The 27,018-nt window shown below is 42.0% G+C and overlaps 1 protein-coding gene across 2 annotated transcripts in view; it reads left to right on the forward strand.

Annotated features, from left to right (window-relative positions):
* Window positions 1-26,602, forward strand: part of TBC1D5 (TBC1 domain family member 5) — a 32,082-nt gene extending 5,480 nt beyond the window's left edge. Inside the window, exons 2-18 of one of the 2 annotated variants that reach the window (XM_075892522.1) lie at window positions 190-280; window positions 3,542-3,650; window positions 5,301-5,390; window positions 6,010-6,155; window positions 8,384-8,486; window positions 9,495-9,583; window positions 11,988-12,008; window positions 12,077-12,127; window positions 12,694-12,760; window positions 14,189-14,355; window positions 14,433-14,575; window positions 16,837-16,943; window positions 17,544-17,653; window positions 19,262-19,356; window positions 22,317-22,537; window positions 23,035-23,235; window positions 25,844-26,602. In XM_075892522.1, coding sequence (XP_075748637.1) covers window positions 190-280; window positions 3,542-3,650; window positions 5,301-5,390; window positions 6,010-6,155; window positions 8,384-8,486; window positions 9,495-9,583; window positions 11,988-12,008; window positions 12,077-12,127; window positions 12,694-12,760; window positions 14,189-14,355; window positions 14,433-14,575; window positions 16,837-16,943; window positions 17,544-17,653; window positions 19,262-19,356; window positions 22,317-22,537; window positions 23,035-23,235; window positions 25,844-26,071 — 2,039 coding nt within the window. In that variant the 3' untranslated portion in view covers window positions 26,072-26,602. The remainder of the gene's footprint in view (window positions 1-189; window positions 281-3,541; window positions 3,651-5,300; window positions 5,391-6,009; window positions 6,156-8,383; window positions 8,487-9,494; window positions 9,584-11,987; window positions 12,009-12,076; window positions 12,128-12,693; window positions 12,761-14,188; window positions 14,356-14,432; window positions 14,576-16,836; window positions 16,944-17,543; window positions 17,654-19,261; window positions 19,357-22,316; window positions 22,538-23,034; window positions 23,236-25,843) is intronic. The other variant, XM_075892523.1, reaches the window with a different exon arrangement.
* The last annotated feature ends 416 nt before the right edge of the window (window positions 26,603-27,018 follow it).

Below are 27,018 nucleotides of genomic sequence, written 5' to 3' on the forward strand. Positions count from 1 at the left end.
GCGTGCCTCAAGTTCGTGATCCCATGTATTGAGATAGAAGCAAAATTTAGGCATTATTGAAATCCAAGTGTTCTACATTGATGTGAATGTCGGGGTGTGGGCATAGTGGTATGCCCCATCATTGCATAAATTATTGATTAATGTCCGAAAATGCGAGATGGGACTTACAGACTGTGATGTATCTCTCAGGCTTTGATTCCTTGGACTCATTCGCCAGCCACCACAGCAGCAATGGCTTCAGAGGAGCAGAGACCACTCAGACATGCTCAAAAAAGTACAGGTGCGCAACGCTTTTATTATGCTTTCAACTTGCAGATCTTTGTTAAAGTAAAGAGATTGTTTAGGTGAAGCAAGCCTCAAAGTTTTCCTGAGGAAAATAAAAAAGGGTGGAAAGTTTTCTCGTTATAAACATTCGAAATTACTTCGCAAGGCAATGCAGTGGCCCTATTAAGTCATAAAGCCTATGTTATAACCTCATTGGTTCATCAATATTGAAGACATGTTAAAACTGCACAAGCAAGACAACACGTTAGAAACATAAAACATAGACACAAAGTTCGAACTGCCAACTGTGTTTGTTTCTCGAAGGTACAACATTTATCAAAGTGAACAAGGAGAAGTCGCGCCAGTAATCTGACAGTTGGCAGAAATGTGGCAAGGCTGCGTGTGCATTATAAACATAGAAGGATCCTGATGTGTTCATCTAAAAAATCTTTTTCTTTACTTGACAAAGGTAATGAAGGTGAACTAACACAGATGTCACCTTTTTTTTGCAATTAAAAATGCCTCAATGACTTCTCTGTTTTACAGTGAAGGCTGTTATGAGATAACAAGGGTCCCGTGTGGCGCCGTAGTTGTCTGCCGCCGCCACCACTTCCAGTGTCCGCAACCACTATCGCAAGAAATAAGAAAAAAAACTTAGTAAATAAAAACACCAAGGACACAGCAGGGTTTGAACCTGGGTTCCATGCGTGTTAGCCCACTATAGTACCTCAGAGTCACACCAATGCTTCAACTTCGTTGAAAACTTGCCTTAGACGGGCTTGATGTTGGAAAAGGAATCGTGTTAGTATGAGTAATAAAGCGTTTTAGAACAGCAAAGGAACAACCAGGCATCAACACAATGTGAATTCAATTGCGTAACGAGTGGGTCGTCCAATGCTCCATCCCATTATAGAAAACCTTAGTCTTGATCACCTATTGACTGTGGTGCATACCCACTTCAGGCATAATTCATCATCGTCAGCCACTACACAAAAAATTTTCACAAGACTACTTGCAAATGTGTAGCGGTTGCCACGCTTCTCCGAAGAATGACAAAGGATAGCAGAGTGAATGCCAGCCTACACAAAAATTATGATTATTTATGGCATAGTGGGTACCCAGCAAGTACGCTTGTAGCATTTACCCAAAGAGCGTTTAGAAAGAATCTCTGAAAAGCCGCTCTTCTAGCTTTCGCTGTGACTGGTGTTTTTTTTTTTACCTTGTTCACTTTTATAAATCTATACATTCAATGCAGTTGGAAGTCTGTGCTTCGTGTGTGTGCATGTTGTATGTTTCTAACACGTCTTTTTCACACAAATTCATTCATTTTATTATGTCAAAGGTACTTGGTTGGGATGTTACATGAGAGAGTAGATTATAGAAGGGCGAAAAATATAATGTAAACTATGAAGGGATGGTTTCGATGTGGCGCCTTCGATGGGCAGGTCATTCCAGCCTTCATTTCTTCGAAATTGTAACCTCTTAGGCCAGGTTATTTGTACTTTGCAAACTCATTTGTTTTGATTTAAACTCTTGTGGAATACATATATTTGTTTAAGCACTGTTAATAGCTCGAAATTGAAGAATTCAAATACTTAGCCAAACTATGAGAATCTGCACAAGCAGATATGCATAAGAAACAATTCTGTGCAATATTCAAAAATGAGTGTCTTCTCATCTTTTTATTTGATGATGAATGAAAGAGTGATCACTTTGTTCTTGGATAGGACAGCCATGGACCAAACCTTTGATGTGCTCACCAGCATAAATGGCAATTTTTCGCAATTGAAATCTACTCATCAGCCATTCTGACTTGTGTCATCCAAAAGTCATAAACCAGGGTTCGGCAAACTGCAGCCCACAGGCCGCATTATTATATAACCCCTAACACGGCATCAATCCCCTTACCGTATTTGCCTTGCCAATTTCTTTCTGAAGGCCAACCTGACAGTTTTTGACCTAAAATGATATTTTTGCTTGTAACCAATACTTGATTACAACTTTGTGACATGCATGCTAAAAATAAATATTTGTAATCTTGTTTTACAAATTAGTGTAGCTTCACCAAAGTTTTATGCTTTGCCTGCAAAGTCCTTCTTCATAACCTTGACATCATAACCTTGATCACTTTTAGATGCGAAGCAGCTTATGAACAAGGCTTGTCCCCCTGGAGTGACTACTGCTAGTACTAAACGCGCCCACTAAGGGCGCAGCAAGAGCAGCGCTTGCTCGGCATTGCCAATGCCATTGCCGATATGAGGGCATCGACAGCGCTGATACACACCTGAGCCGCCTCTGGCTCCGCTTTCCGTCGCTTCCGTACCACTTTAGCTTCGCGGACTTTGCAATTATGAAACTCAATACAAGGACAACCCCTTCGTACCCACTGGGGACATAAGGATGGACGTCATGTATGACTACTGGCTAGTCCAACACATGTTGTCCCATTATGTTCTCCGGTGCATTTCACATAACAAGCATCCTACCATCGTCAGGAAAATGTGCCTTGACATTGCATTCTTATACTTCAAGCTGCAACCGTTGCATCGAGAGCTATTAACGGTACACTTTACGAACCACAAGGCCACTATACTCAAAAAGGAACATTCCTCCAGAGCTTAAAGTTATATATGAAAACTGGATGGTCAATGATGATGAGAAGAAAATAAAGGATTTACAAAACTTTAAAAGTGACTCATTGCTGCTTCGCATACTACTCAGGGTTCTCTTTGGGGAAATGTGTGCGATTTTTTTTTATTGATCGAGTGTGATTTAGGGAGAGCGCATCAGCATATGATGGACTCCCGTGGTGAACATATAACTATGCATCGCATGACGCTCAGATCAGCCAATGGCCATGAATTTGGGTCGCTTGGGCATACGGCATAATTTGGGAAGAGAGAAGCAATCGATTTTTAGCTGATTGAAAATAGATTGTAATTTCCAAGCCGCATGCTGCACTATAATGTTTGGCTCTCGTGTTTTCAGGAGCCTCGACTACGATTGGCAGCGTTTTCTGACTGTGCTGGAAAAGTGTTGTAGGGTCTTTTTAAAGCTGCTGAGATAGTGTGAATTCCAATGCTGTAGGCCCGTGTGCTCAGATTTGGGTGTACGTTAAAAGCTTCCAGGTGATTAAAATTTCCGGGGCCCTCCACTACGGCATCTCTTATAATCATATGGTGGTTTTGGGACGTTAAACCTCACATATCATCATCATAGTGTGAATTGCCTTGTATCTTTAGATCGTGAAACTAATTGTCTTTCATTAATTCTTCAGTGAAGAGTGGTTTTCACTATTTGAACGAAGAGACATTGCCAGATGGCTGAAGGAAAAGGCATTACGGCTGGAGCTTGCAGACTGCAGGTTCAGAAGCATATGTTGGAAGGCAAGTGATGACTTTTGATTAACTTTCCTGCATGCTTTGGTGCAAATAATTTTTGTTTTGAAAAGTTTATGGCTATGGAAATGCAGTATGGAATAAGCATGCTATAGTTTGATTGCTTAAAAAATAAAACCATATAAATTTTATCAGCAGCAGCCCCAAATTGTGGCTTCAATTTCTAACTGCACTATTATACCAACACAAGCCCAGCTGCTATTATTAAAGTTTGTAATGTAGTACGTACGATACGAAATTCAGGAAACAGTACGAAATTCTTTAAGTGGCACTCCAAAGAATAGAGAAATGTGTGACACAGAACAGAGAAAACTGTTTGCAGACTACTGAAACAAGGCACCACTGTTCACATTCTTACCTTCATCAGTTAGTGACTGGTTTTGTCGACATGCAGTTGTGGTATTTAGCAGTGTCGTTTTACGTAATGCAATGCGGGGGCAATGTCGCAAAGCTCAAACATGGCAGAAGCTGTTAAACATGACCTAAGCTGTTCAATGAACCAACTACCTCAGCGACAAGCCCTGTTGGAAATAAAGATTATTTCAGCCAAGGTTGCTGTGCTTGCAATAAACTCGTTCACTATGTTATGATGGATGAACTATGGGCTGCCGTTCATTGTATCTGCAAAACAACCAGGGTCACGTGAGCTTGGTGGCGATATGTAATGAAGAAAGGAGTGCAGAACACGTTTTGAGCAAATAGAACACTGGAGTCAGGTGCTGAGATCGCATTGCGAATAAAGTTGCGAGATGAAAAAAAGTGAGGCTTTTACACTTCCCTAATGCAAAGTAAGAATAAAATTTACATATTATTCAATAAAATAAATATGTATATGTAACATGACAGTTTATTATTTTATGGATGCTTTCGGTCATTTGGAATTCAGTTGATTTGCACATTTTTTACTGGTCCCATGAAGTTTGAATTATTGAGCTTTTACTGTATAGTTTATTTTCAGGCATTCACCTATGAAAAGTAGGATGCATGCTGTAAACTCGTTCTAGTATTGTGTCTTTGCTGACAATACCTCGAGTCTTCTTTTGTACCACAGAATATACCACACACAATAATGAATTTGTGGATGTGTTACAGGGCTACCGATGAAGCTTGCTGTCAAATTCCTCACTGTTGCACACAGAGAGCTTGTGCAAATCATATTTGAATACCACATTTCGTTGGGGTGGGATCGTAAACCAAGTGACTTAGTCAATTTTTCGTGCTGAGGCAACTATCCTGCTCCGACCCGGTTGTGCATCTCATGCTCTCTGATAAAGTTCCATGGGTCGCTAAGGTCAGCTGAGCTTTGAACATGGAGCTCGAACCATAGAAGTTCCAAGATCCCTCTTTCTCTTTCTCTTGAATAAAGTTCCACACTCTCCCCTTACAGGCTCCGTGGCTTCGACATACACTTGGCATATACACTTGTGTGAACCATTGATAAGTGTGAATTTAAATTGAGTTCAACTGAGTTCAACAGCTATGCTAGGGGCATCAGCACTTGATTTATAAGTGAAATCTTTGATGGCCTTGCTATAGAAAAATTAAAGAGGAGGATGTCTGGTATTAAGTTTGGGAAGAGCAGAAAATTGATTATGCCTGACATTATATTTCCCTCTCCTCTAAACTTTTGCTTTTCAGATATTTTTAGAATGCCTGCCAGACTCCAGAAGTGACTGGATCATTGCAACCAGAGCAATGAGGCACAAGTACGAAAAACTTATGGCTAAGGTAAGTGGACATCTTGTTCGTGCATTCGCTGTGGCTGTCTTCCTTCACGTGTGCTGGATGAATAGCTCCCGCGTTTTCAACATCATGAGACTTATACCAATTTGAAGGCATTTAAAGAGGCACTACAGTGAATCACATAATCGGTCTAGATTGATGAATTGTACTCTGAAAACACTATTGCCATTCATTGCACCATCATAGAAATATAGCAGGCAAAACCAAAGTCAAAGCTTTGTCTTGAAATTTTGCACTGAGGTCTCCATGCATGAAGTCAGAGACTTCAAAGTGAATTTCTCGTATTTTGGCGATTTTGTGTAGACGCTGTCAAAGTGTATGATGTCAAGGTGATTGGTGCAAAAATTTCAAGGCGGTGCTGCTACCCGATATTTGTTTTTGCATGTTTTATCACTTACCAAACTTCACTTTGCGACAAGGGTGGTGAGTTTGGTGTTGTGAAAGAGTACTTTACTACTCTGAGAAAAATGCGCTTAAGTAGCTTGAATATAAGATGTTCCTTCTAAAAAAGCAGCCATAAGAGTCGCAAGTTGTTGGCATCAGCACATGTAAATGTTGTCATTCCTGGCAGTTTGAGGCTTCATCAGATGGTTACTTTGCACAGGCATGTCGAAATCCAAGAATGGAAGTGGAAGAAGAGCTTGACCTGTCTCACAACAATCCCCTGTCACAGGATGAGAAAAGCCCTTGGAACCAGTACTTTGAGGACAGCGAGTTACGAATTATGATCAAGCAAGATGTAATAAGGACGTAAGTGCAGTCATATGCAAGATGTAATAAGGACGTAAGTGCAGTCATATGCATTTCATCTGCTACATTCATTGTCCAACTCAATGTGGGAGTATAGTGTGCAGTCAAACAAGCTGTCGAGAGTACAGTGCAGACCACTGTCAAAGGGAACACTCAAATGTGTGCTACTCACATTTCTGGCACCTTAATTATAAGTGGCCGTGGAAACAATGTTCACGCACTGCACGGGTGTGGTAAAAGGAGTCAGAGTATAATAGCATACTGGAAAATTTGGTGATTGTGAAATGAAAAAGACACGGATGAAAAAAACAGACACACCGAGCTCTGGGTATGTTTTTTTTCCCTCCTTTTATGTCTTTTTTTTTGTTGTGAACTCATACTGAAGGAACGAGTTGGAGCAGCCTATCAAAAGGAGAGTGCACATGTCTTTGCACACAAGTGTTTTCTGTAACAGTGGACCTGCTTGTGCATCAAAATGTCCTCACACCTGTGTTGACACATCCTGTGAAATTGTTAAAAAGCTTAGTCAAAAGGGCATGTTGAATTAGTTAATGCAGTCGTGTGTTGAGCTTTTTTGTATCTTCCTTTATGCCAACACTTTTAGATTGCTTTTAGCTTGAAAACTTGGTGTGAGAGGCAGCACGGTTTTGTCACTGTTGTGTTAGTGGCTTTGCTATTGTCACATTGTGATTGGCTAGGATGCAGCACGAAAGGCAATGCTTGTCTCAGCCACGGGTTTTTACTGTGTTGTTGGTGCTCGTGCATTAATCACACCAGTATTTCGAGCTTTAACACATTCCTCAAACATATACTGTTAGCAGTCATCATGCATAGGTGATTTGAACGGATGCTGAGAAATGTCATCCTAGATTTTTGACATGCCGACTTGCAGCAGACCTGGCGATTCTGCTTAAGAAAATCCATTTGTGACATTCATTTTGAGCATGTAGACATCATAAACTGCTATCAGTACACAGTGATTTTCCAAACTGCAACTCCATCACGAGGCAAGCAGACACCGAGGGATTTTACGAAGCTCAAAATTGTTCGGAACATACTTCAGCATCTCTGTAAACCAATGGCACCCAACTCGACGAGAAAATGAGCCAAAGTTGCAGCCGTGGTTCCCGCCCGAGCTGCTTCCTCTGAAGTTGATTTGTGTGATCAAGCCAATGGCTGTGATAGCACAGATGTCGGTTGTGGTAACCCCGCTACTAACTGCAGCGAATGATTACCGCGGGTTCACGCTTAGCGAGCCACAGTCACCTACTTGCGTGTAGCGCACCGCTCCGCACACGCTCAACTAATAAGGCGTTTAGCGTGGCGCGGCAAGACAGACAGTGTTCCAATACAAAAATACACAACACTTTATTACCCTTGGCGGCCCCCCCGAACAACAGTACAACGTCCGCTCCCAGGACGCGGGGAGCAAATGCACCCGCAAGCGGACGTTCACAATAAGGGGAAACCGCGAGTACGTCGCAGCTGGCAATGGCGAGCTTCGGCACGCCGGCCGGGAAAAGGTCCCTCACGGCTATGCTGCGCACTTTCACGATGGCCACTGGGCCTGGTCGCGAGTGTTAGGGCAAACCTCGTACGCGTAGGCCTACGGCAAGTGCGGCTCGGTGTGGTATGACCACTTCAAGCACTAGGCACCGCTGTGGGCTTAGCGTATGGTACAGAAGCTAGCACTCAAGTAAACACGCCTGCCGAGGTGCCAAAGGCCACCCCAGGCAGGCTACAGTCCGGCGATTCCCAAAGGGGACGCGGATGAAGGAAAACACGTGCTTACCCGGCGCCGACCGCGGAGGAGAGGCAGCTCCCTCGGCGCGCACGTAACCCGTGCCGCGTCTGCACGTGGCGCCATCTATCGCCACGCGCCGTTACCAGAGCAGAAAAAGCAAAAGGGTGTGGTCGTGCGGCGGAATGCCTGCGAAATGGTCGCGGGCGCGCCTCAGATCCCCACACGGTAGATGTCAACATGAGATTTTAAATCTTGCAGAGGTGATACTTCTTATTTTTTTTTGGCAATCAATACAGAAGTTAGCATGAGAAAGGTGTCAGGTACTGCTATTAAATGATTTCAATGCAGAAGCTAAGGCTGCTTCACATTGCTTCTCTGAGTTCCTTATGCGATGAAGTGATTGTTTCTTATTCTGCAATGAACATCCACCTACTAGCCTTACTCCCTATTCTGTTTCTAACAAGAATGCCCTTCCATTTTACAGATTCCCAGAAATAGAATTTTTCCAGACGTCGGATGTGCAGGAAATGATGGTGAACATTCTCTTCCACTATGCAAGGCAGCACCCACAGATTTCATACCGACAGGTTTGTACCATCTGCATCGTCATCTGTAATGATTCTAAGAGCAACCACATAAAGAAAAAACAACTGTGTTATTACAACGATCTGCCAGAATATAAGCAGCCTGAGAAAATTTAGAGCAAGCAAAAAAAGAATACACGAGATCAACATATAAACTTCAACTGGTTGTTGTCGCACAATGATACATAACAATAAGTTCGTTTCGTAACAGTCAGCATCAGTATTATCAGGATTAATCGCTGCATGAAGTATTCCATGTGGCTGAGATAGCCGACCAACTACTCAGTACAGGCCTCATATTGTACCTGTTGCGGTTTTTCGATAGGTGAGAAGCGCTGGAAACAGCAAAGAAATAAGTCTCCTAAGGGTATGTAGTGACTGAAAATGTGAACCATGAGATCGGAGTGACCAGTAGAATAAGAATGGGGTGGAGCAGTACATTTGGCTGATACTCGCAGACCGTGAATGGCAGTTTACCGGCGTCCCTCATGATGAAATTATATAACAGCTGCTTCTTACTGCTACTTACCTGCAGGGCAGAAACCTGAAGGCTTATGAAAAGGATTCAGCTTAAATTGGGGACAACGCAGCGAGCCATTGAAAGAAAAATTATGGGCATGACGTTAACATACAAAAAGAGAGTCATGTGGGTTAGGCAAAAAAGCAAGCTTTAGAATATCTTATTTGAAATCAAGAATAAATGGGCATAGGCTGGGCATGCAGAGAGAAGGCAACATAAGCACTGATCATGAGCCAGAGAGTAAGAAATGATTCCAAGAGAACACAATCCCGACTGATGGAGGCAGAAAGTGAGGTGGGTCGAGGAGGTCAGAGCTGCACGTAACGCATAACAAGTAATTGATTACTTGTAATCAATTAAATTTTCTTGTAATTCTGTAATTTAATAAATTACTTTTTGAAAGTGTAATATTCTGGGTAATCCAATTAGTACATTTTCATGTAATTTTTATGTAAATAAACCTAATAGAATATATTTTTTGTTCATTGAAGGGAATGCATGAGCTTTTGGCTCCAATCATTTTCGTACTGCACAACGATCAACAGGCCTTTCTACATGCCTTAGAGCTGGACTATATCAGGTGAGCCAATTTTACTGCTGGTAGTTGTGAGAAACCATTACATTGGATATAAAATGCAGAGATTGGGATTTCTGATGAAACTCCGATAGCCTCTAAACGGTGATCTTTTCATGACCTAGCAATGCACAGAGTTCGTCCCTGCACTGCTGAGTTAGCAAACATGGCCTCTCAGATTCACTGGTACGCTCATTGCCAATATTATCAAGGCCATGCAATGGCCACACACATCTACATTTGGCATCAAAAGGTTAGAGGCAGCTATGTCTGAAAAAACTTTGAATTTTGCAGCAATTTGTAACTGTGTTTGGTTTAACTGCACAGTATGTCACACTTTAAAACAGGCTGGAAATCCAAATTCAAGGTTATCTGCCAAAACAGCTGGAATATTCAGCTTTTTTTCGTGTGTGTGTCTTGTGGCCCCATGCGTTTTGATATTGAGTGTACGTTTTACCACAATCAACCTTCACCTTCAATTTGTGTAGAATACTCCACTTCGGCTCAGTGCCAAATAATACGATGCCAGTCTAAAGCAGTGTGCATTACATGCCATGTGGTGAAAGTGTGACTGTGATAAAGTTCAAAACGGAAAGTGGAGCTACTTGATGTCAATTCTTCATAAAAGAAGACAATGTGCACTACTCACGGATTGAAATGGGACACTCAGGGCCAAGTCACGTACATACCTTGTGGGGTCTCAAAATGGCGAGCTCCAGCCACCATGCTCTTGAAGTGAACAGACACAGCAGACGCGGTTGGAACAAATCAAACAACACATATTTATTTAACTACTTTTATTGATGATATCGTCAGCCAAATTATTATACATCAATTGTGCTCAACACGCTAAAACATCCTTACACAATATTAAACAACACTCAACAACAATGCAAGCAAGGCAGTGTCGCTAACGCCTGACTCACCACGTGGGCCTAGCGCAGGCGGCTCGGTGCCGTCCACGGCAGACCCATTGCAGGGGGCAACCGTCTACCCTACCGCCCTACGCCAAAAGAGACTCCACAAAACAGCTAAAGATTCGCTCAACTCTCTCTGCCGCCATCAACGCTTGCCTGCCCTCAGGGGTCACCACCGGCGCTACCGCTCTAACAACCATGATAATGATAGAGGTCATACACGCTCGCGTACACGCCACCTACCGCTCAGTAGTTGTGACCCCAAAACATGGCTTCTGCGCGAGACACGTGTGCCACGCGGCGCAAACAACTTTACAGGGAGTGTTGGCACCCCCACAACCTTTGTTTACACCGTCTTCCGTTCGGGTCGTGTCGGCGTAATTTTGACACAAACACATAGATCAGAGCAGCATTTTCTTCAGACACCAGATTGTAAAGACGTGACGTGGTTGATCTCCAGCGATTGCACATGCAAGTCATTGCAGTCGTCATTCTGAGAAATTCGATGTCTCATTTGAATTTGTGAGTACTGAACACTGTACACACATACTACACAAGTATCACAGTTTGTTAGTGTTGTCTTTCAGACCGACAAGCGTGCTTCGATTGTGGGGCTCCTGTTTCACAACAATCTTTCTTTACAAGAGACACTGTTACACAAGATGTCTGTTTGTGAAAGGCATCTGGAAACGGTTCAGCTGGATTTTCTATGTTTACCTTTTGAATAGCATTGCATACAAAAAACATTCAGTTGCCAAAGACAAATTATTCAGGCCTCTAGAGTGAATTCTTGACTTAGTTGTAAAAGACACAACACAGAGGCGCTTGCACGATGCAGTGGACATTGTACCATTCGTTATGCTCTGCAGTTTTTATTTTCGTGGCTCGATTCTTTTCCATCCGACAGACGGATGTCATTCCTTTCATTAATGTGACTATAAATTGTAGTGAACCTTCTCTCATTATGCATTATGACAAGTACAAGAAGTGTCAGCGGTTGACGCTGATGGACATCTAAAAGCTAGCACTTTGAAGGTATTGTTAGTAAAAGGAGGTCTTTCAAAAGAAAGTCTTTTACCTCTTTCATCGCCTAACAAATGACTACAATTAATTACTTCTTTAATTCAACCTGAGGAACTGTAGCTGTGGTTAAACACACTTACATGCTGATGACTGATGTAGTCTAATTCCTTCGTGTTTTCACTAAGGAATTTTTTAGAATTTTTCAGAACTGTGTGAACTACTTAGGTGTTATGCAGGATCGAATCCTGGCTGTTGCAGCTGCATTTTCGCTGAAGGGGGAAATGCTGTAGGCCCGTGTGCTCAGATTTGGGTGCACATTAAGAAACCCCAGGTAGTCGAAATTTCCAGAGCCCTCCACCACGGCATCTCTCATAGTCACATGGTGGTTTTGGGACGTTAAACCCCACATATCAATCAATCAAATCACTTGAGTGTTAGGCTGACGCAATTTTTCTTTGCTCCTTCTTCAGGGAGTTCCCAGATGCTCTGAGGTGAGTGGACTGCCTCATGCATAAAGTGTTTGATTATTGTCCTCATGCATTTTTCGTCTCTCTTTCAGGGATGACATCAGGGAGCTGCTCAATCCGGACTACACTGAGCATGATGCCTTGTAAGAATTGCCTCTGCCTTTCTCTGTCATTTCAACACACATTCGCATTAACTCTGGAGCTGGCAAAGTATCGGTTCTGGCTTATATAAGTATGCTAGAGTATGACATCTGGTAAATGAATACATTAGCATCAGTGCCATCTAATGTACGTCGTAAGGATATGGATCAAGACGGGTAGGAAACACTTGCTCAGAAGCGATTCCATTAGTGATTGCATGAAAGAAGAGTAAGTTTTAAGAGCTCGTTTTTTTTTTTTTGCTACACATAACATTAATTAAATCTAACAGGCATGAAAGCCATGGAATGTATAGGGCATGTTATGTGTCGTACATACGGTGCAGATGTGAAGTATGTAAAGTGGATAAACAGAGCAGGTTCGGACCCTGCTGGCAGGAAGTCATCTTTTCATCCACTTAGCTTTTTTTCACATTTATATCACAATTACTGTAAACAACGTCCTCCCATACTTTCCTTGGTCTTCTTGTCTGTTCCAAATAATGTTGTTTGTAACCAGAAAAAAATTCCCCTCAGCAGCATATGTTTTTTAATAATGCTTATATTTCCAGCTTTCTGTTTAATCAAGTGATGGATGCTGTGGAATCTTGGTACTCGTGGAACGAGAATTACATTAAGGTAAGAGAGCCGTGTCTTGTTGCAGTGATTGGGGCATAATGTGTTGTAATCTGAGCGTAGGTCAATAGTGTGGATGAGGTGCTCGCCAACCTACCTCCTGGCCTGTGTGTGGGCTTGGATGATTCCAGGTTCAGCTACACTTATTTTAGTGAAGTTTGTGAAAATTCAGAATGCTTCACTATTCATGTTATCATATATTAATATAGAGATTGTGCTCTAAACTGATTGCATGCATTGAAGGGACACTAAATAGAGAAAAAAATAATTCATTTTAGGAGAATAAATTGTTCTCTTTCAAAATTGTGTTGCCAGTCATTCAGCAATCGAAACCAATCATGAAAAGGGGAAATGAAGGTGAACGGTTCATGTTTGAATGACTCTACAGAATTTCAGCTGATTACGATCAGTGGGGCATCGCGAATTTCGGGCTCTTGTGTATTTTTTTGTCCACATTGGTTCAACAGAGTGGTCTAAGGCTTGATATGTAATAAATTTGGCCTCTCGGAAAAAAATGTATACAATTTTCACTAATGAACCGATATGCAGGCCTTAGTAGACACCATCAAAAATATCTGACGTCACGATGAGCTCATGCAGGAGCTTCAAGGTTGTGTGACCCCTGCAATTTCTTCTGTGCATTTTCTTGGTTGCCAAGCATCTTGACATTTCTATCTCACTTGCCAAGCCTCGATGCCCTTTCCATTGTCTGTGACATAGATGCTACGTTTTACCATTCTGCTCGACACATGTCGCTATGTGATGTGCAATGTTACTTATTACCTTTTTATCACTTCTGCATGCTTTTTGTGCATTTCACTTCATGCTGCATTGCAGTAATTTAATAAAATTTTCAATTGTGAGTTAGAACTTGTCCTTCTTTCTGCTTTCTGAATCTGCAAGCGGGAAATTCAACTTGTTTCTGGCACATATTGGTAGGCATAAAGCGAAAATAAGATACGTGACAGAAGAAGGGACGAAGACGACTGCTCACTTTCAACGTTTATTTCAGAGAGCGTGCAGATATACAGCCTCATAGAGTGGAAAACAAACAAAACATTGCCAAGGTATTGTTTCGGGGATGTATAGCTGTACGGTGTCCGAAACCTAAACATAGAAAGTCATTCCTCTTTATCGTCCTTTCTTTTGTTCAATGTCTCATTTTTGTGCAGTGCCTACAATTAAACTTTGTTTGCTCTGTCTTTGTCGCATTGTGCTTCACTAAGTGCGTTACCCAACTTTCGATCCTATTTTCTTGTAGCCCCCAAGTATTAGTTCTGTTTCATTATTCTGTATGTTGACTGGTGAAACATAACATTCTGTGCCAGCTATTCTTTCGGTTGCATCATTTCCTATTGTGCTTGATTATTGAGATTGAGGCCATACTCGTTTTCTTCAATTGCTTGTGACTTTTTTTTTTCTACTCTTTAGATCGACCAGTTCAGTTTCATGCCATTCGCCAAGACCACCACTCTAGGTTTACACAACGGTCTAGGCGTGAAGCTCTGCAGAATCAACCAGTCAATGCTCAAGGCACACGACCTTGCCATCTACACACATTTGGAAAACATGGAGATCCCACTCCACGTATTTGGAATGTGCGTCAATTTGGAATTTACTGTGTATTGCCTGGCTGTTGCTTTCACATTGACCGACCGGTGTTTGCCATTTACAGACGTTGGCTTCGACTGCTTTTTGGACGGGAATTCGTTCTGCCAGAACTGCTCATACTGTGGGATGCCATCTTTGCCGACAGCTTGGCCTTCAACCTGGTTGATTACATATTTGTGGCGATGCTCATTTGCATTAGGAAGCCATGTGAGTGGTGGGATCTCAGTTGCAGTGTGTAGGCTTCAGAAAACTGGAAGAGTGGTGCAGGTGTCTAGATTTGTTGCACTTTTATGAGGAGTTTATGTGAAGGTTGCTAGGTTTTTCTGAGGGACCGCAGTATCGTGCTCAAACTATTCTCTGTTAACGCAAATGTGAATATAAGTGCCAATGTGGTTCTACTTGCAGAACAGGGAACAAAAGCGTTTTAATCTCTCTCTGTAGTTACTACCAATGGTAGTAACTGCAACTTTTGCATGGGTTGTGTAAATTAATGAAAAATGAGGCTATTAATCTGTTGTCTTTTTCTCCAGAACCATTATTTCACCAATTCTGTAAGTTCTTGCTTTATACACCGTGGCAAACAATGGCGCAATTTTTTTTCACTCGCATGTTAGACAGCACAAACCAGCAATTACTTTTCATTAACGATCGTCGGCAGACCATTGAGATGCTCATGTAAGACCACCAGGCATGCTTGGAGCATGCAGCAACATTACAGCATAAGTTGTAGTTGCAGACTTGTAAGAGCTTGTATTCACATACCAATCTTATTCACATCTTTATATTTTGTTTTCTTGTCGTTTTTGTGCACTTACCATGCTTTAACTGCATAAAAGTAGTGAGCAGAGTCAAATACAACTCAGGTTAGTTTGTGAACACTGCCTTTATATTTGTTTATGGAGCATAATAAAAGGGCTAGAAATATAGGGAAAATAAGAAAAAGGGATATTGGTTTGTGAATGTAGGCTTACGAGTTTATTGTAAACTTAGCAGAGCACATGCTGCAACTTCACTGCATAACTTGTATGCATTCATTAAAAACACGGTCAGGTGTGCTTTCTCAATCCTGTAATTTCAGTGCTGCGGTCTCGATTATGCAACTAAGCAAGTAGACCAAAAGTCACTAGTTTCAAATGTTTGTGTAGTGGCTCATGTAATTCCTTGGCAAATAGGGCACCACTATGAGGTCTGTAACCACTATAAGGACGTCATCCTTGCACAATAGGATTTCACTGTAAAGTATACAAGGCCATCACATTGGTTCTATATGCTGACGTTGCTAGTGGCAGAACCATTCTCATCGTTGCTGAGCGCTTGTGTTTGATTGAGGCAGAAATTTCACTTTCTGATCAGTAACGATAACGGTGACAGTAGTGAAGAATATTGCCAGCGGAATAGTCTACTGCAATGAGTTCATAAGAGTGCAAGTCATAAAGCAAAACTATACCCATGCTATCTGTCACTCATTCAGGAAAAAAAATTGTTCCCCTGACTTAATGCACTTACATTTGAATTCGCTAGCCCGATGTTTTGCAATGCCCAATTTATGCTTAACAGTTTAGTTATAAGACCTCTATAATGGTGCAGTTTTTCATCAACGAGCACCGATGTGTTCTTTTCGTTTTGTGCTCCCATGATGTAAATGAGCAGGAGCTGACTTAACAGCTGACTTGCTGAACGTAGGTACTTTTCTCATAGTCTCCAAGTGCCCTCTATAGACATTCTGGGGTTGCTTGAAAAAGGTCTATCTCATCAGTGTGCGACTTTTCGTTAAATCTGCTACATCCATGCTACAAATGAAAAAAGGTGCTCCAATGCTGCCCCAAAATGTGCCCTTCAAGATTCCGTGGGAAAATAAAAATAGTCTTGCACAGCCTCAAAAGTTCCGTCCAGGAGAACTTGTAGACCATGCCTGATAATGATTGTCAGCACCCCATGTGAAATGTGTCGTCATGTCTCCTGCCTTTGTCAAAGCTCCCTTCAGTGTGCTCTCGCACATAATTTGGTATGATTTGTCAGTGCTAGTACACTTGGACAATTTCACGTTTGGCCCTGGGGAATTTGCCAAAATACTGCAAATGGCTCATGACAGCTTTTTTCAGGGTTGCTTTCTGTTTTGAACCTTTTACATGCATCATGTCCAAAGGTAACTGCCAATGGTTGCCTTTAGTGTCCCTTCTAAGGATTTTCTTCATCTGTCAGTGCAGTATATTGGCTTTTATCTGTGCATACTTGCAGTGCTAGTAGTGTGCAAGCACGGCATACTTGCAGTGCAAGCATGCATTGAAAGTTTAGTTCAAGTACATTTTTTTTTGCGTAGAAATGCGACTTTTTTTTTTCCCTCGGCTCAATCAATCACTGTCTTTCTATCGGTGGCATCAGTCAGCCATGATGCTAAGAGTGGTGCAGAAAACAGAAGGTGTACCTACAAAATAGTCACTTCAGCAGCAACATCTCTTTCATTCCAGTGCTGAACTCTGATTATGCAAAGTGCCTGAGCTACTTGATGAAGTATCCGGCAGGCCGAAATGTCACCTACATTCTTCAACTGGCTCTGCACTTAAAGGACCCTAAGGTGGGTTCACGCAGCCCAGAATTATTGTTTCTGGTCTACCACCCGTTGTAATCATCAGTGAAAAGCTATCTGGGAGAATTTTAAAAAATCAAATTAATTTCTTGCAACGCTGACTGGTCATGACTTTGAGGTGAAGATATATCAATACTTTATCAATGTGCAAAGGAAAATCTGTCGCCTGGTTTGCCTATGCAAAACAGATAACTGGTGGATGGTAAGCTCGATAAAATGGAAGGTGCAGCCGAGAAGGGTTGATAAAATCAAGAAATTTGCAGGAAAAAAACGGAGCTATTTTGCACAAGATAGGGCAAATTAAAGATCATTAGGATAGCCCTGTATCCTGCACTGGACACAAAAATAGGCCAATGATGATCTCATTAATAATAATAAGGTGGTGTCTCTCAGCCTCTGGGCTTGCTTAACTGCTTACGAGTCCACAAATAGATGCTCATCAGTGTATCTTGCTAGAAAAGAAATGTTAGTGAGCAGTCTCTTCTCTCCAATGAACTTGGCTACGCAGGTGGCCGTGCTGTCGTTTAGTGTGTACCTGTCTTTTATACATTCTGCAATCTAAGTTAGAGCACTTGCAATGCACTTCAGAAATACCCGAGGCCAGGAGAACAAGATTTTGATGTCTACAATCCTGGCTTGGTCACAAAGATGTCTGGGAGAAGTGTGCTCTCAGCAGACGCTCCCAGGTACTTTGGCAGGTGAGGACAGTTTTCTGCGTAACTGTTTGGAGTGGGTACTTTATTAAGAGAATGTTTGAAGTCATGTTCTTTCATATGCCAGAGCATCATTGAACATTACAAATGCGTTTGCATGATGCCATAAAAGCAGTGGTTGAGTATGTTGCACTACTAGATAATTCATCTACACCGATTTGCTTGGTGCACACTTGCGGTAGATTCCCTACTTCTCAGTGAACAGAACTGTCTTAAATGAAATTGCTACTTAAATTGAGGAACTGCCTGTAGTATGACTATTTTTGTGCTTGACTTCTGCACCCCTGTATAACGGGGGTTTACCTTTTTGTAAATGAAACTCCTGTTAAACAAAGCACTTTTTCCTGGTTCCTTCAAGTTTTGTATTGCTGGAGCCTACTGTATTCTTACAGAATTAGAACACATTGTTGTAAATCTTGGTGACAAATTATTTGGAAGAGCACTGATTTTGTATTTTCTGGGGTTAATTTCTTGTGCCTACTGATGGTTGAGCACCTGTGAGCTCTAGAAAAAGAAATAAGCTACTGTATTAGCCTTCCTTCAACCTGGATCTGTCATCACAGAGCCAGATTTTTCTGCATAAGGCCTCGCAAGGCGTCGTGTTGTGACTCGTGCTTTCGTGGTGCACACCGTTCCGGCATACCTTTCACGAGCTTCAAAAAGTTAAAACCTGAACATTGTGCATCTCATATGCCAACAAGCAAGTTCAGAATCACGCAGTAAAAGTAAAAACTGTTAAACACCTGGTTGGAGCTGGAAGCTACAAAGAAATCCTTCAGGCATATTTCTCAGAATGGAAGCTTCTTGGACGATAAAAAATTGATCTTGATTTAGGTGACTGAACTCGGGCCCAATGCCTTTCTGGGCGACCACTTCACCAGTTGAGCTAATCAGGATGTTAACAATTGGCAGTGTGGGAGTAAATTATCCGACTACTAAAAATACTTCCATGGACTGTTATGAATGCATCACTAGCTTAGCAAAGAAACGTTTCCAATCTGTCAGGTATCAGCGTAGTTAAAGGAATTTGTCACATGCATCAAGTGCTCTATTTTTCATTTTCTTCCAATGAGAGTACTCAAAGTTACAGAGGGTTACTAAAGGACTCAGTGGCAAGAAGCCAAGAGCACTTCCTTTCTTCTTTACGGATGTTTCTTTCTTCATTAGATGCATCTGCTCTCTTTCTCTGTGGTCACGAGTGGTAAGTGGGCACATAGTGGTACTCTGTGATGGCCACAGTAATTATACAGCACAGCTATTGGCTGAAATCAGCCAATGGCTGTGTGCTTCCCTGCTCTGGCATATTTGGTCCCTTTTACAGCACAGTTCGTTGAAAAAACAGTGAGCAATTTCTAGTAGCTTTTTTTTTTAATGTGATCTTGAGTTTTCTGCCTCAAGCAATGCTATAATATTTTGCTCATAGGTTCGCAGAAGCCTCGGCTACGGGTAAGCAGCAGTTACAAGAAGATCAGCAGTGCCTTTTTAGTTGATAACCACATCCTTTTATGCTTTGCTATTCTGTAAGAGGTCGCAAGAGAGCTCTTCCAACAACCAGGTGGCAGGACAATAGTCATCGTGCCCTTTGTTTTACAGGCCTGTGGGTCGACCCAATACCTTGGGAATTCAGGTGCCCAGTACAAGCAGTGAACCAACTAGCACCTTGGAGTCTGGTTCTGAAGTCTCGGATGGTAAGGAAGAAAAGACCGTTTTAGACATTTCACTCCCAAATGTGAAGTTTTTGTGCGGTAGGACAAAAGACTGTATACTAAATCGGAGAAGTGGCAAAAGGTGGGCCAGTTGGTACATAACTGAAAACTTGAAAGAAACAGCATGACGACAGTCTGAAGGTGGCAAGAGGATGCATGCTGACTGCCAACTGAAAGTTTTATTTATTTATTTATTTATTTACAGAGTACCTACATCGCCATATAGGCATTACGTAGGGGGGGAACAAAAACAGTCAGTACAAAGGAATTCGTAGCAAAATACATAAAAATAAAAATAAAAAAGAACCACCGCCACATTTATCAGAACATAATAATGCATCACAAAATACATTTTCATACACACAGACCATACATAATGCAAGAAGAATTTCACAGCATAGAAAAAAATAAATCATTATTTGTTATATTAACCAAGTCGTCACTTAAGCTGTTCCACTCTCTTATTGTTTTTGGTAAGAATGAGTGGAAAAAAGTATTGGATCTGCATTTGAAGGTAGATATCTTTTTGCTATTGTCACAGCGAGTGGATGTGTAGGGGGGTTGAACCAGGTAGCTATGGTGATTGATTCTTGTGTTAGAGTAATATATCTAGTGCAACAGTTTAAGCCGTAGTTTCTGTCTACGTACACGTAGTAGATCCCATCCCAAAGGGGCCTTCATTTGTGAAACACTGGCGTAGGAGCTATAATTATTTAAAACAAACCTTGCCGCTTGGTTCTGAAGTTTTTGCTATTTTATTTATAAAATAGTCTTGGTGGGGGTCCTATACTACGCAGGCATAATCAAGTATGGACTTGACCTGCAAAAAATATAAAGTTTCTTTGATATCGTGCATTGCCTGTTTGAAATTCCTTCGAATAAAGTTTTATAGAAAGAACCAAGAATATACTGACACGCAAAAGAATGAAAACACATCAAAGTAAAATTTTAGTCGCCTGCATGATGTCAAACAGCTAATTTATTTTTCGAACAGGTCTAGTGACGAAACGCTTCCACATTGCTTGCCTCTTTGATGGATAGCAAATGCCTCAAATAACTCTTGCACGCGCCTTTGATTCCAGGCGACTTCTTGCCGCCTGCATCTGGGTGCTCTCATGATTGCCTCCTGAAGTTAATACAGACCAAAATTAACATGTAAGCTTAAGAGGGTTCGACGAGGGTGATTGTCTGGTTATGACCTGAATGATGTGAAAATCTTGTCGCATACGGGGTCAAACCCTTTCTACAGACACGTGTGGAATGGGTCACTACATATATGCGTGTATGGCCACTTGTTATTGACAGTTAATCAGTTATTGAGAGATAATTCCCGCATTATAGGAAACAACTATACATTTGCTCAAGTTTTTTACTAGCATCAGTTTTGATACGAAAAACTCGCAAAGCAGGTGGCCACAATTGGTTGCAAATGGTTGGAAATGGCCTCTTACGTGAAAAAGTGAGTGGCACAGTCAGTTGCTTCTCAGTTTTTCAGTCACGCGGCTGTAGTCACCAACCTCTGAACTAATCATGTACAGGAACAGGACACGATCTTATTTTGTAAGGCAGCGAGAGTGTTAGCGACACAAATTCAATGTAGCTACAGCAGTAGTTTGCAATGACATGTACAAACATTGGTCGCCTTGAGTCACCATTTGGTTGCCAGTTGCAAATGATCACGCGACCGGTGCTAGTAACTAGTGTGAATGCATAGCACATCTCGAGGTTTTTGTTTGTTTGACATAAGGCAAAAACCACTCACACTTTACAAAGACTGACAGAAGAGTGTGCTCTTTTAGCCTCATTACGTGAATACACCTCTAGGTGAGTGCCTTGCATTCAAACAGTAGTATTGATTTTATTTATTTATTTTTGAACTCCTTCAATCCTCAGTGATGATTGTTACAGAAATGGAAATGAAAAATACATTTGGCAAGCAGAGGTAATGCACTACTCATGCAAACAAGAGCACACTATAATAATGACATTGTCGTGCACAAGCATGGGTCGGTGAACTCACTCATGACTGAACTCACTCGGATTCACTCAGACTCATTTAGACTCTAAGTTGGAATTCAGAGTCCGAGGGAGTCCGGCTCAGTAACATTTTGGCGAGTCTCAGTTTAAGTGAGTGCAACACGCTATGTACTTTTCATGAGGGAGTCCGGGTGAGTTGTACTTTTCTTCCCGGCCAATGGTCCTATCTAGGTACTCAACTTCTGCATTGCATGTTGGCTCATGTTTATATTTACATCTGCTCACGCGTGTTTCAATGGACCAGTGATTATATGCCAGCCAAATAATGATTGATGAGAGGCGTGAGTTACAGAGGAGAAAAGAATGCCCCCAATCTCCACTCCACAATCTTTTTCATGAGACATTCTTTATAAAAACGAGTTGTGTGTATGTTCTTTTTGGACTGAAAACTCGTATTTCAAGATATGAGATCAAAATGAACCATGTAGAGCAGTGATTATGTGAGATAGTGGCATTTAAAGGGCAGTGATACCATGATCACAAAAGCTAATTTATATACCAATCCTCTCGTGAGCCCACTCACTCTGACCCACATTGAGCTGCGAGTCGGAGTCTGTGCAAATCTGGCTGAGATTGTGATGAGCCTGAGTTCGACAGAGTCTGGCTGAGAAAAATTTTAGTGTGTGAATCAAAGGAGTATTGTTGAAGAAAATTTCAGTTAGTCTCAGTTAAAGTGAGCCCTAAGTGCAAACTCTATATTTTGAGTTCAACGAAGTCTGGCTGAGGAAAATTTTAGTGTGTGAATCCGAAGGAGTAATGTTGACCCTAAGTGCGAACTTTATATTTTGAGGGAGTCTAGGTGAGCTCCCCTTGTTTTTGCCGACTGATGCGCATGGTCGTCTATCACTTCTGCGCGGACATGAGGATTATGCAAGTGTACGAGGCAAGACGGTAAACGGTTGCAGAGGAAAGTGCGGCTTCGAGACAGCAGCAGCGGGGCCTGCCCAAGCTCAGCGGCAGCCAGGTGTGGTCCTTTCGGGGCATCAAGAAGAATGCCAACCCCAGCAGTGGCAGCAGGGGTGACAAAGAGATGGTCCAGCTGAACTCCTCGGTCGTCATGCGTCAGGGCGGCAGCATGGAAGGGGGAGGAAGTGAGCTGCCCCTGAGACACGACTTGGAAACTCAGGTAATCTTTGTGACAGTGTCCACTTGGTTTTAAGTGTGGAGCACTTTTGGGACCTGGTGTGTCATCCGTTCAAGCGTCACACATGGCGTGATGACGCTGACAGTAAAGCGCTCCATGTAGGTCATAACAAGGCTAGCATTTCTCAGAGCCGGATTAAAATGAACAAGATCTAAGTTACAGTAGAACCTCTTTGATACATTGCCCCCAAAATGCATGAAAAATAAACATACCATTCAGGAAAATCTGCAAAATGAGTTCAGTAAACATCAAGGCTGCAAGCCCATTATCAGGTGCATGGACAAAAAAACATTTCTTAAAAAAAAAAAGAAAAAAAAGCAGCTTTGTGGGGCTTTTTGATTTTCGAGCTTTTGGCAGCTAGCTTTTTCTCTAGTAAATATTGTGGGAAACTTAATGTTCTTAACTTCTTGGTGGGGCTGCATCACACAAAACTGTTTTGTTCAGCCTGTTCTCATTGTGCCTTTGTATGGCTCATGCAGGGCGAGTGCCACCACCACGTGGCTGCCTGTCCATCTGAGGAAGTCCATCAACTGCACAGGCAGCTCTGCCACATGCAGCAGGTGATGGACTGGTGTTGTACCCAGATGAGCACTCACCTCGCGTTGCTTCAGGAGTCGGTGCTTTCGCAAAAACTTCAGAGGGAAGATGAAATCATGCTGGCCATTGCTCGTCTTAAAAGGGTGAGCATCCCATGAAGAACTGAGCAGCTTCACGCTGGACTTTGCTCATTCGAGGACCCCTGACAGTGAAATGTTCGTTTGCAACTTGTTTACAGTGATTTGTAGCTTTGCGTATGGTAGTTCCAAAGTTGAATTGTAAATGCTCTAAGGCATCATATAATTTAAGCTAGCATCATTAATCGAGAATTATTTTGCATCCACCTAAATACCATAAAAACTAGCGCCTCACAGTGGAGCAGAACCATAGACTACGTGCACTCAAAGTTCGGTGGTGCTGAGTGCGCTGTTTTCAAATAGGGGACCTATAGGTGGTGAAGAAAGAAACTATGTGGATTCCTTGAGCCTGTCCCCCTCAGAAAAAGGAAAAGCATTCCTGACCTAAGCAGCCAAAACCACTTTGAGAGCAGCCCGACAACAGATCAAGAGGGGTGATGAACAATCACCCCTCTTGCTAGTGGGGGTATCGCGCCAGTGTTGTAGGGGGTACCAGTGTTGTAGCGAGTGCAGTAGGGGTGCCAGTAAAGGTATTGTGCACGCCCTGCAGATGTTTTCAGACACTGACAATACTTGCTTGACCTCTGCAATGTCATGACGAAGTCGCATGTTTTCATCAAACCACAGAAGATGTCGTTTGCACCTGAATACTTGGACGAGCATACACCTTTAATATCTTATGGGCACCACTTGTCACTAATAATTGCTCAGATGGGCCCCCGTATGCAGTACTCTCAGACAACCTGATGATCTCGAGTTTCCAATTTGGGTTTCAGGGGTCTTTTAAAGAAAACTACGGTTGTGAAGAACGAAAATGTGTCGCACATTGTACCGATGCCTACTATACTTGTCGAATTGCATGTAGTAGTGGCAATTCCTGACTCTAGATGCACATGTATGTTCATGTTGTATGATTTGTTTATGCATTTATTTGTCGTTTATTTATTCATTGTATTGCCACCTTGGAGAACCCGGTGTAAATCATGACCACTTTTTGTCTGACAACAGCTCTGTAGATTTTTTTCATTTAAAGAAAAGTTGCATCGTCTCATTCGAGGAGTCTGATGGTGTTTGAGACGTGCAGTAAAGACTTATTCAAGGTTTTCTTCAATGTAATTAAGCAATAAGGTAATACTGTTGAATTGAATTAATTGTGCAATTTCATTCAGGAAAGAGAAGATCTAGAAACTTAGCTAAAAAGATATTCCATTTAATTTAGTTCAATTTGGTTTGATTTTCACTATTCTAATAGGGTTAAAGGCACTGCCTACTGGCTTGTCACAAGACACCAGTGGAAACAATGAGATTTATAATTACTGTATGTAATCATATTTAATATGTGGTGTGCATAGAGATGTGCATGCTGGAATGTACGGTCGCACCGAGATAAGTAACAAGGCGCATTGAACTGCCTCTGCGACCGGCCCAGTACATTGCCAATTTTGGCGGTCAATAAATGTATAGATTCATGCCGATCATTCAAGCTTTTTGCTTTGAGTGCCAGTTTTTACACTTTTATGAAAATACAGAGTTTATTTTAAACTTCAAAAGTAAAGTGGGTAAGAGAAAAATTTGGCAAATTACAACACTGTCCACTATTCAGTTTAGCAAGTCGCAAACTTGGCACTGCCTTGTTCATTGTCACTATGAAAGGGGCCATGTAAACAGACAAAGTGCCCCATCTCAAACTTTTGTTGCTTCAAGGTGCATTGCTGTACAAGTAATGTTTTGTGTCTCTAGTCTCCAAAACTTCATATATCTTGCATAAATGACACGACAGTCCTCCACAACAGTACCAACGAAACATTTAGCATGCCAGACCACTAAATTGTTTGGGACAGGGGTGCTGTGGCAGTAGCATAGTGGCAGTGGCCCTGGTGGTGCTGTAGGCTCCAAAACACATGCAGCCATGAAGTGTGCTTACCTTTTAAAGGATGCTCTTTATGCACATGAGTCCGTTTGATAAATGGGGGGAGCGAACGGCAAGCTCTGTCAAATGTGCAACTCTGCTTTGTTGGGTTACTGATAATGCAGTAGCCCAACAAAAGCTGAGATGTGGCTTCACCTTGTGAAAAGCCTTAATACTGTGCGAATGAGTCATTTGGATTGCTGCACTTAGGTCACCATTGTTCAGGTGCACCACAATTCATGATTAAAATTACTGGCTGTATACTATTAAGCATTTCCTTATTATGAGGTAGAAAGGGTTGTTGTAGAGAGCTGGCGCTGCTTTCGTGTCAACTAGTGAAATATGTCAAGCCACAGTGCATGCGTGCAGATTACATTCATGCGCAGCAAACTCCATCGCACAAACACAAATCACTGCTGTGCTCACCTGTAACTGACAACAGCTCTGTAGATTTTTTTCATTTAAGGAAAAGTTGCATCATCTCATTCGAGGAGTCTGATGGTATTTTGTTGGGTTAGTGATAATGCAGTAACCTGTTCGCAGCCTGTGTTGCATATAGTACAACTGAGTAAGCACTACAGATAGATAAGTTCTGCTAAATATGTTTCTTGGTGTTTCCTATGTTACCACTTCATAATTAGACACTCTGAGCAGTAATTTTCAATTGCCTAAATAAGACAGGATGCATATTGGTTCTCCTGTCAGGTGCGGGACACCCTGAAAGGAACAGTTGAGTGCAACGATGTTGGACAGGAGGAGGCTGAAGGTTGGACGTTGTTGTCGAGTGAGCCAAGCAGCAGCCTAGTGGAGGATATCTCCTGGGGGGACAGCCAGGAGAAGGCGAGGGAGGCCAAGAAGAAGCTTTTCAAGGCCCTGGTGCACAACCACAAGCCCACAAGTACAGCTGCCGATGGGATGGCACCACTGAGCTGATTTCATCTTCACTGTGACAACAGTGTGCGATGATGGCTGTGATCATTCACTTTTGTCTTGATAGGAAGCGCTCCTGTCTTGCTCAGAGTTGTATTCTAAGTGTACTGCGGCTTTGAACTTGCTGCTGGGCTAGTTGGTAACACCTCTCTGGGAAATACTCGGAGCACAATTTGGCACACTCCTATGATGACATTGAACATTATCTGTCGAAGTGTGTTTAGATTGATCAAGACAGAAAGTGCGTGTTTGAAGAGCTTTAGTGTTTAGGCTTGCCACATGACGGAGCGAGCAATGTGGTGTTATTGCATGGACGCTACACATTTTGAAAGAAGGTGCGAGGTGTCACATCTGCTCTTTTCAAACATGACAAACTTCACATGTGATTGTTGACAAGGGACACCAAAATCAGGTTGATGTGTGATGGTATGCTTATAACACACAAGATAGCTTGCGCATGTGCTGCCTGCAAAAAGTAAGTATTTATATTACGAAACGATTCAAAATAAATGACACTTGTAAGTCAATTAGCCATCCAAGTGGTTTTATTCTTGTGTAGCATTCTTTCCACTGGTGTGCTTATTCTGAAAGAGGTCATGACCCGCTAGCATGTGAATTTTCGCATTGTGCTGTGTGTGCCTTCTTGTTGACCTGCCCACACTTGAGTTGAAAAAATGAGGTTTTCAACATTATTCAGAAGAAGGAAACTGGGCATGGCAAATGCCTGCATATATCGCAAGGCTAGATGCACCTGCAACCCACGTCCTTTTCTTCTTCCTTAGAGACTCAAAAATATGTACGCGAGAACCATGAGGGCAGCATTAAAGAACGACGAGCACAAAAAAAAGTTAAACAAACAATGTTGCAAGATTGGTGTAACTATTCAATCATATAGTGAGTCTATGACCTTCTTCAAACGTAAGAATTTGGCACTACTTCAAGCTGACAAA

Source organism: Rhipicephalus microplus, chromosome 4 (assembly GCF_043290135.1).
Source record: "Rhipicephalus microplus isolate Deutch F79 chromosome 4, USDA_Rmic, whole genome shotgun sequence".
NCBI classification, from domain to species: Eukaryota; Metazoa; Arthropoda; class Arachnida; order Ixodida; family Ixodidae; genus Rhipicephalus; species Rhipicephalus microplus.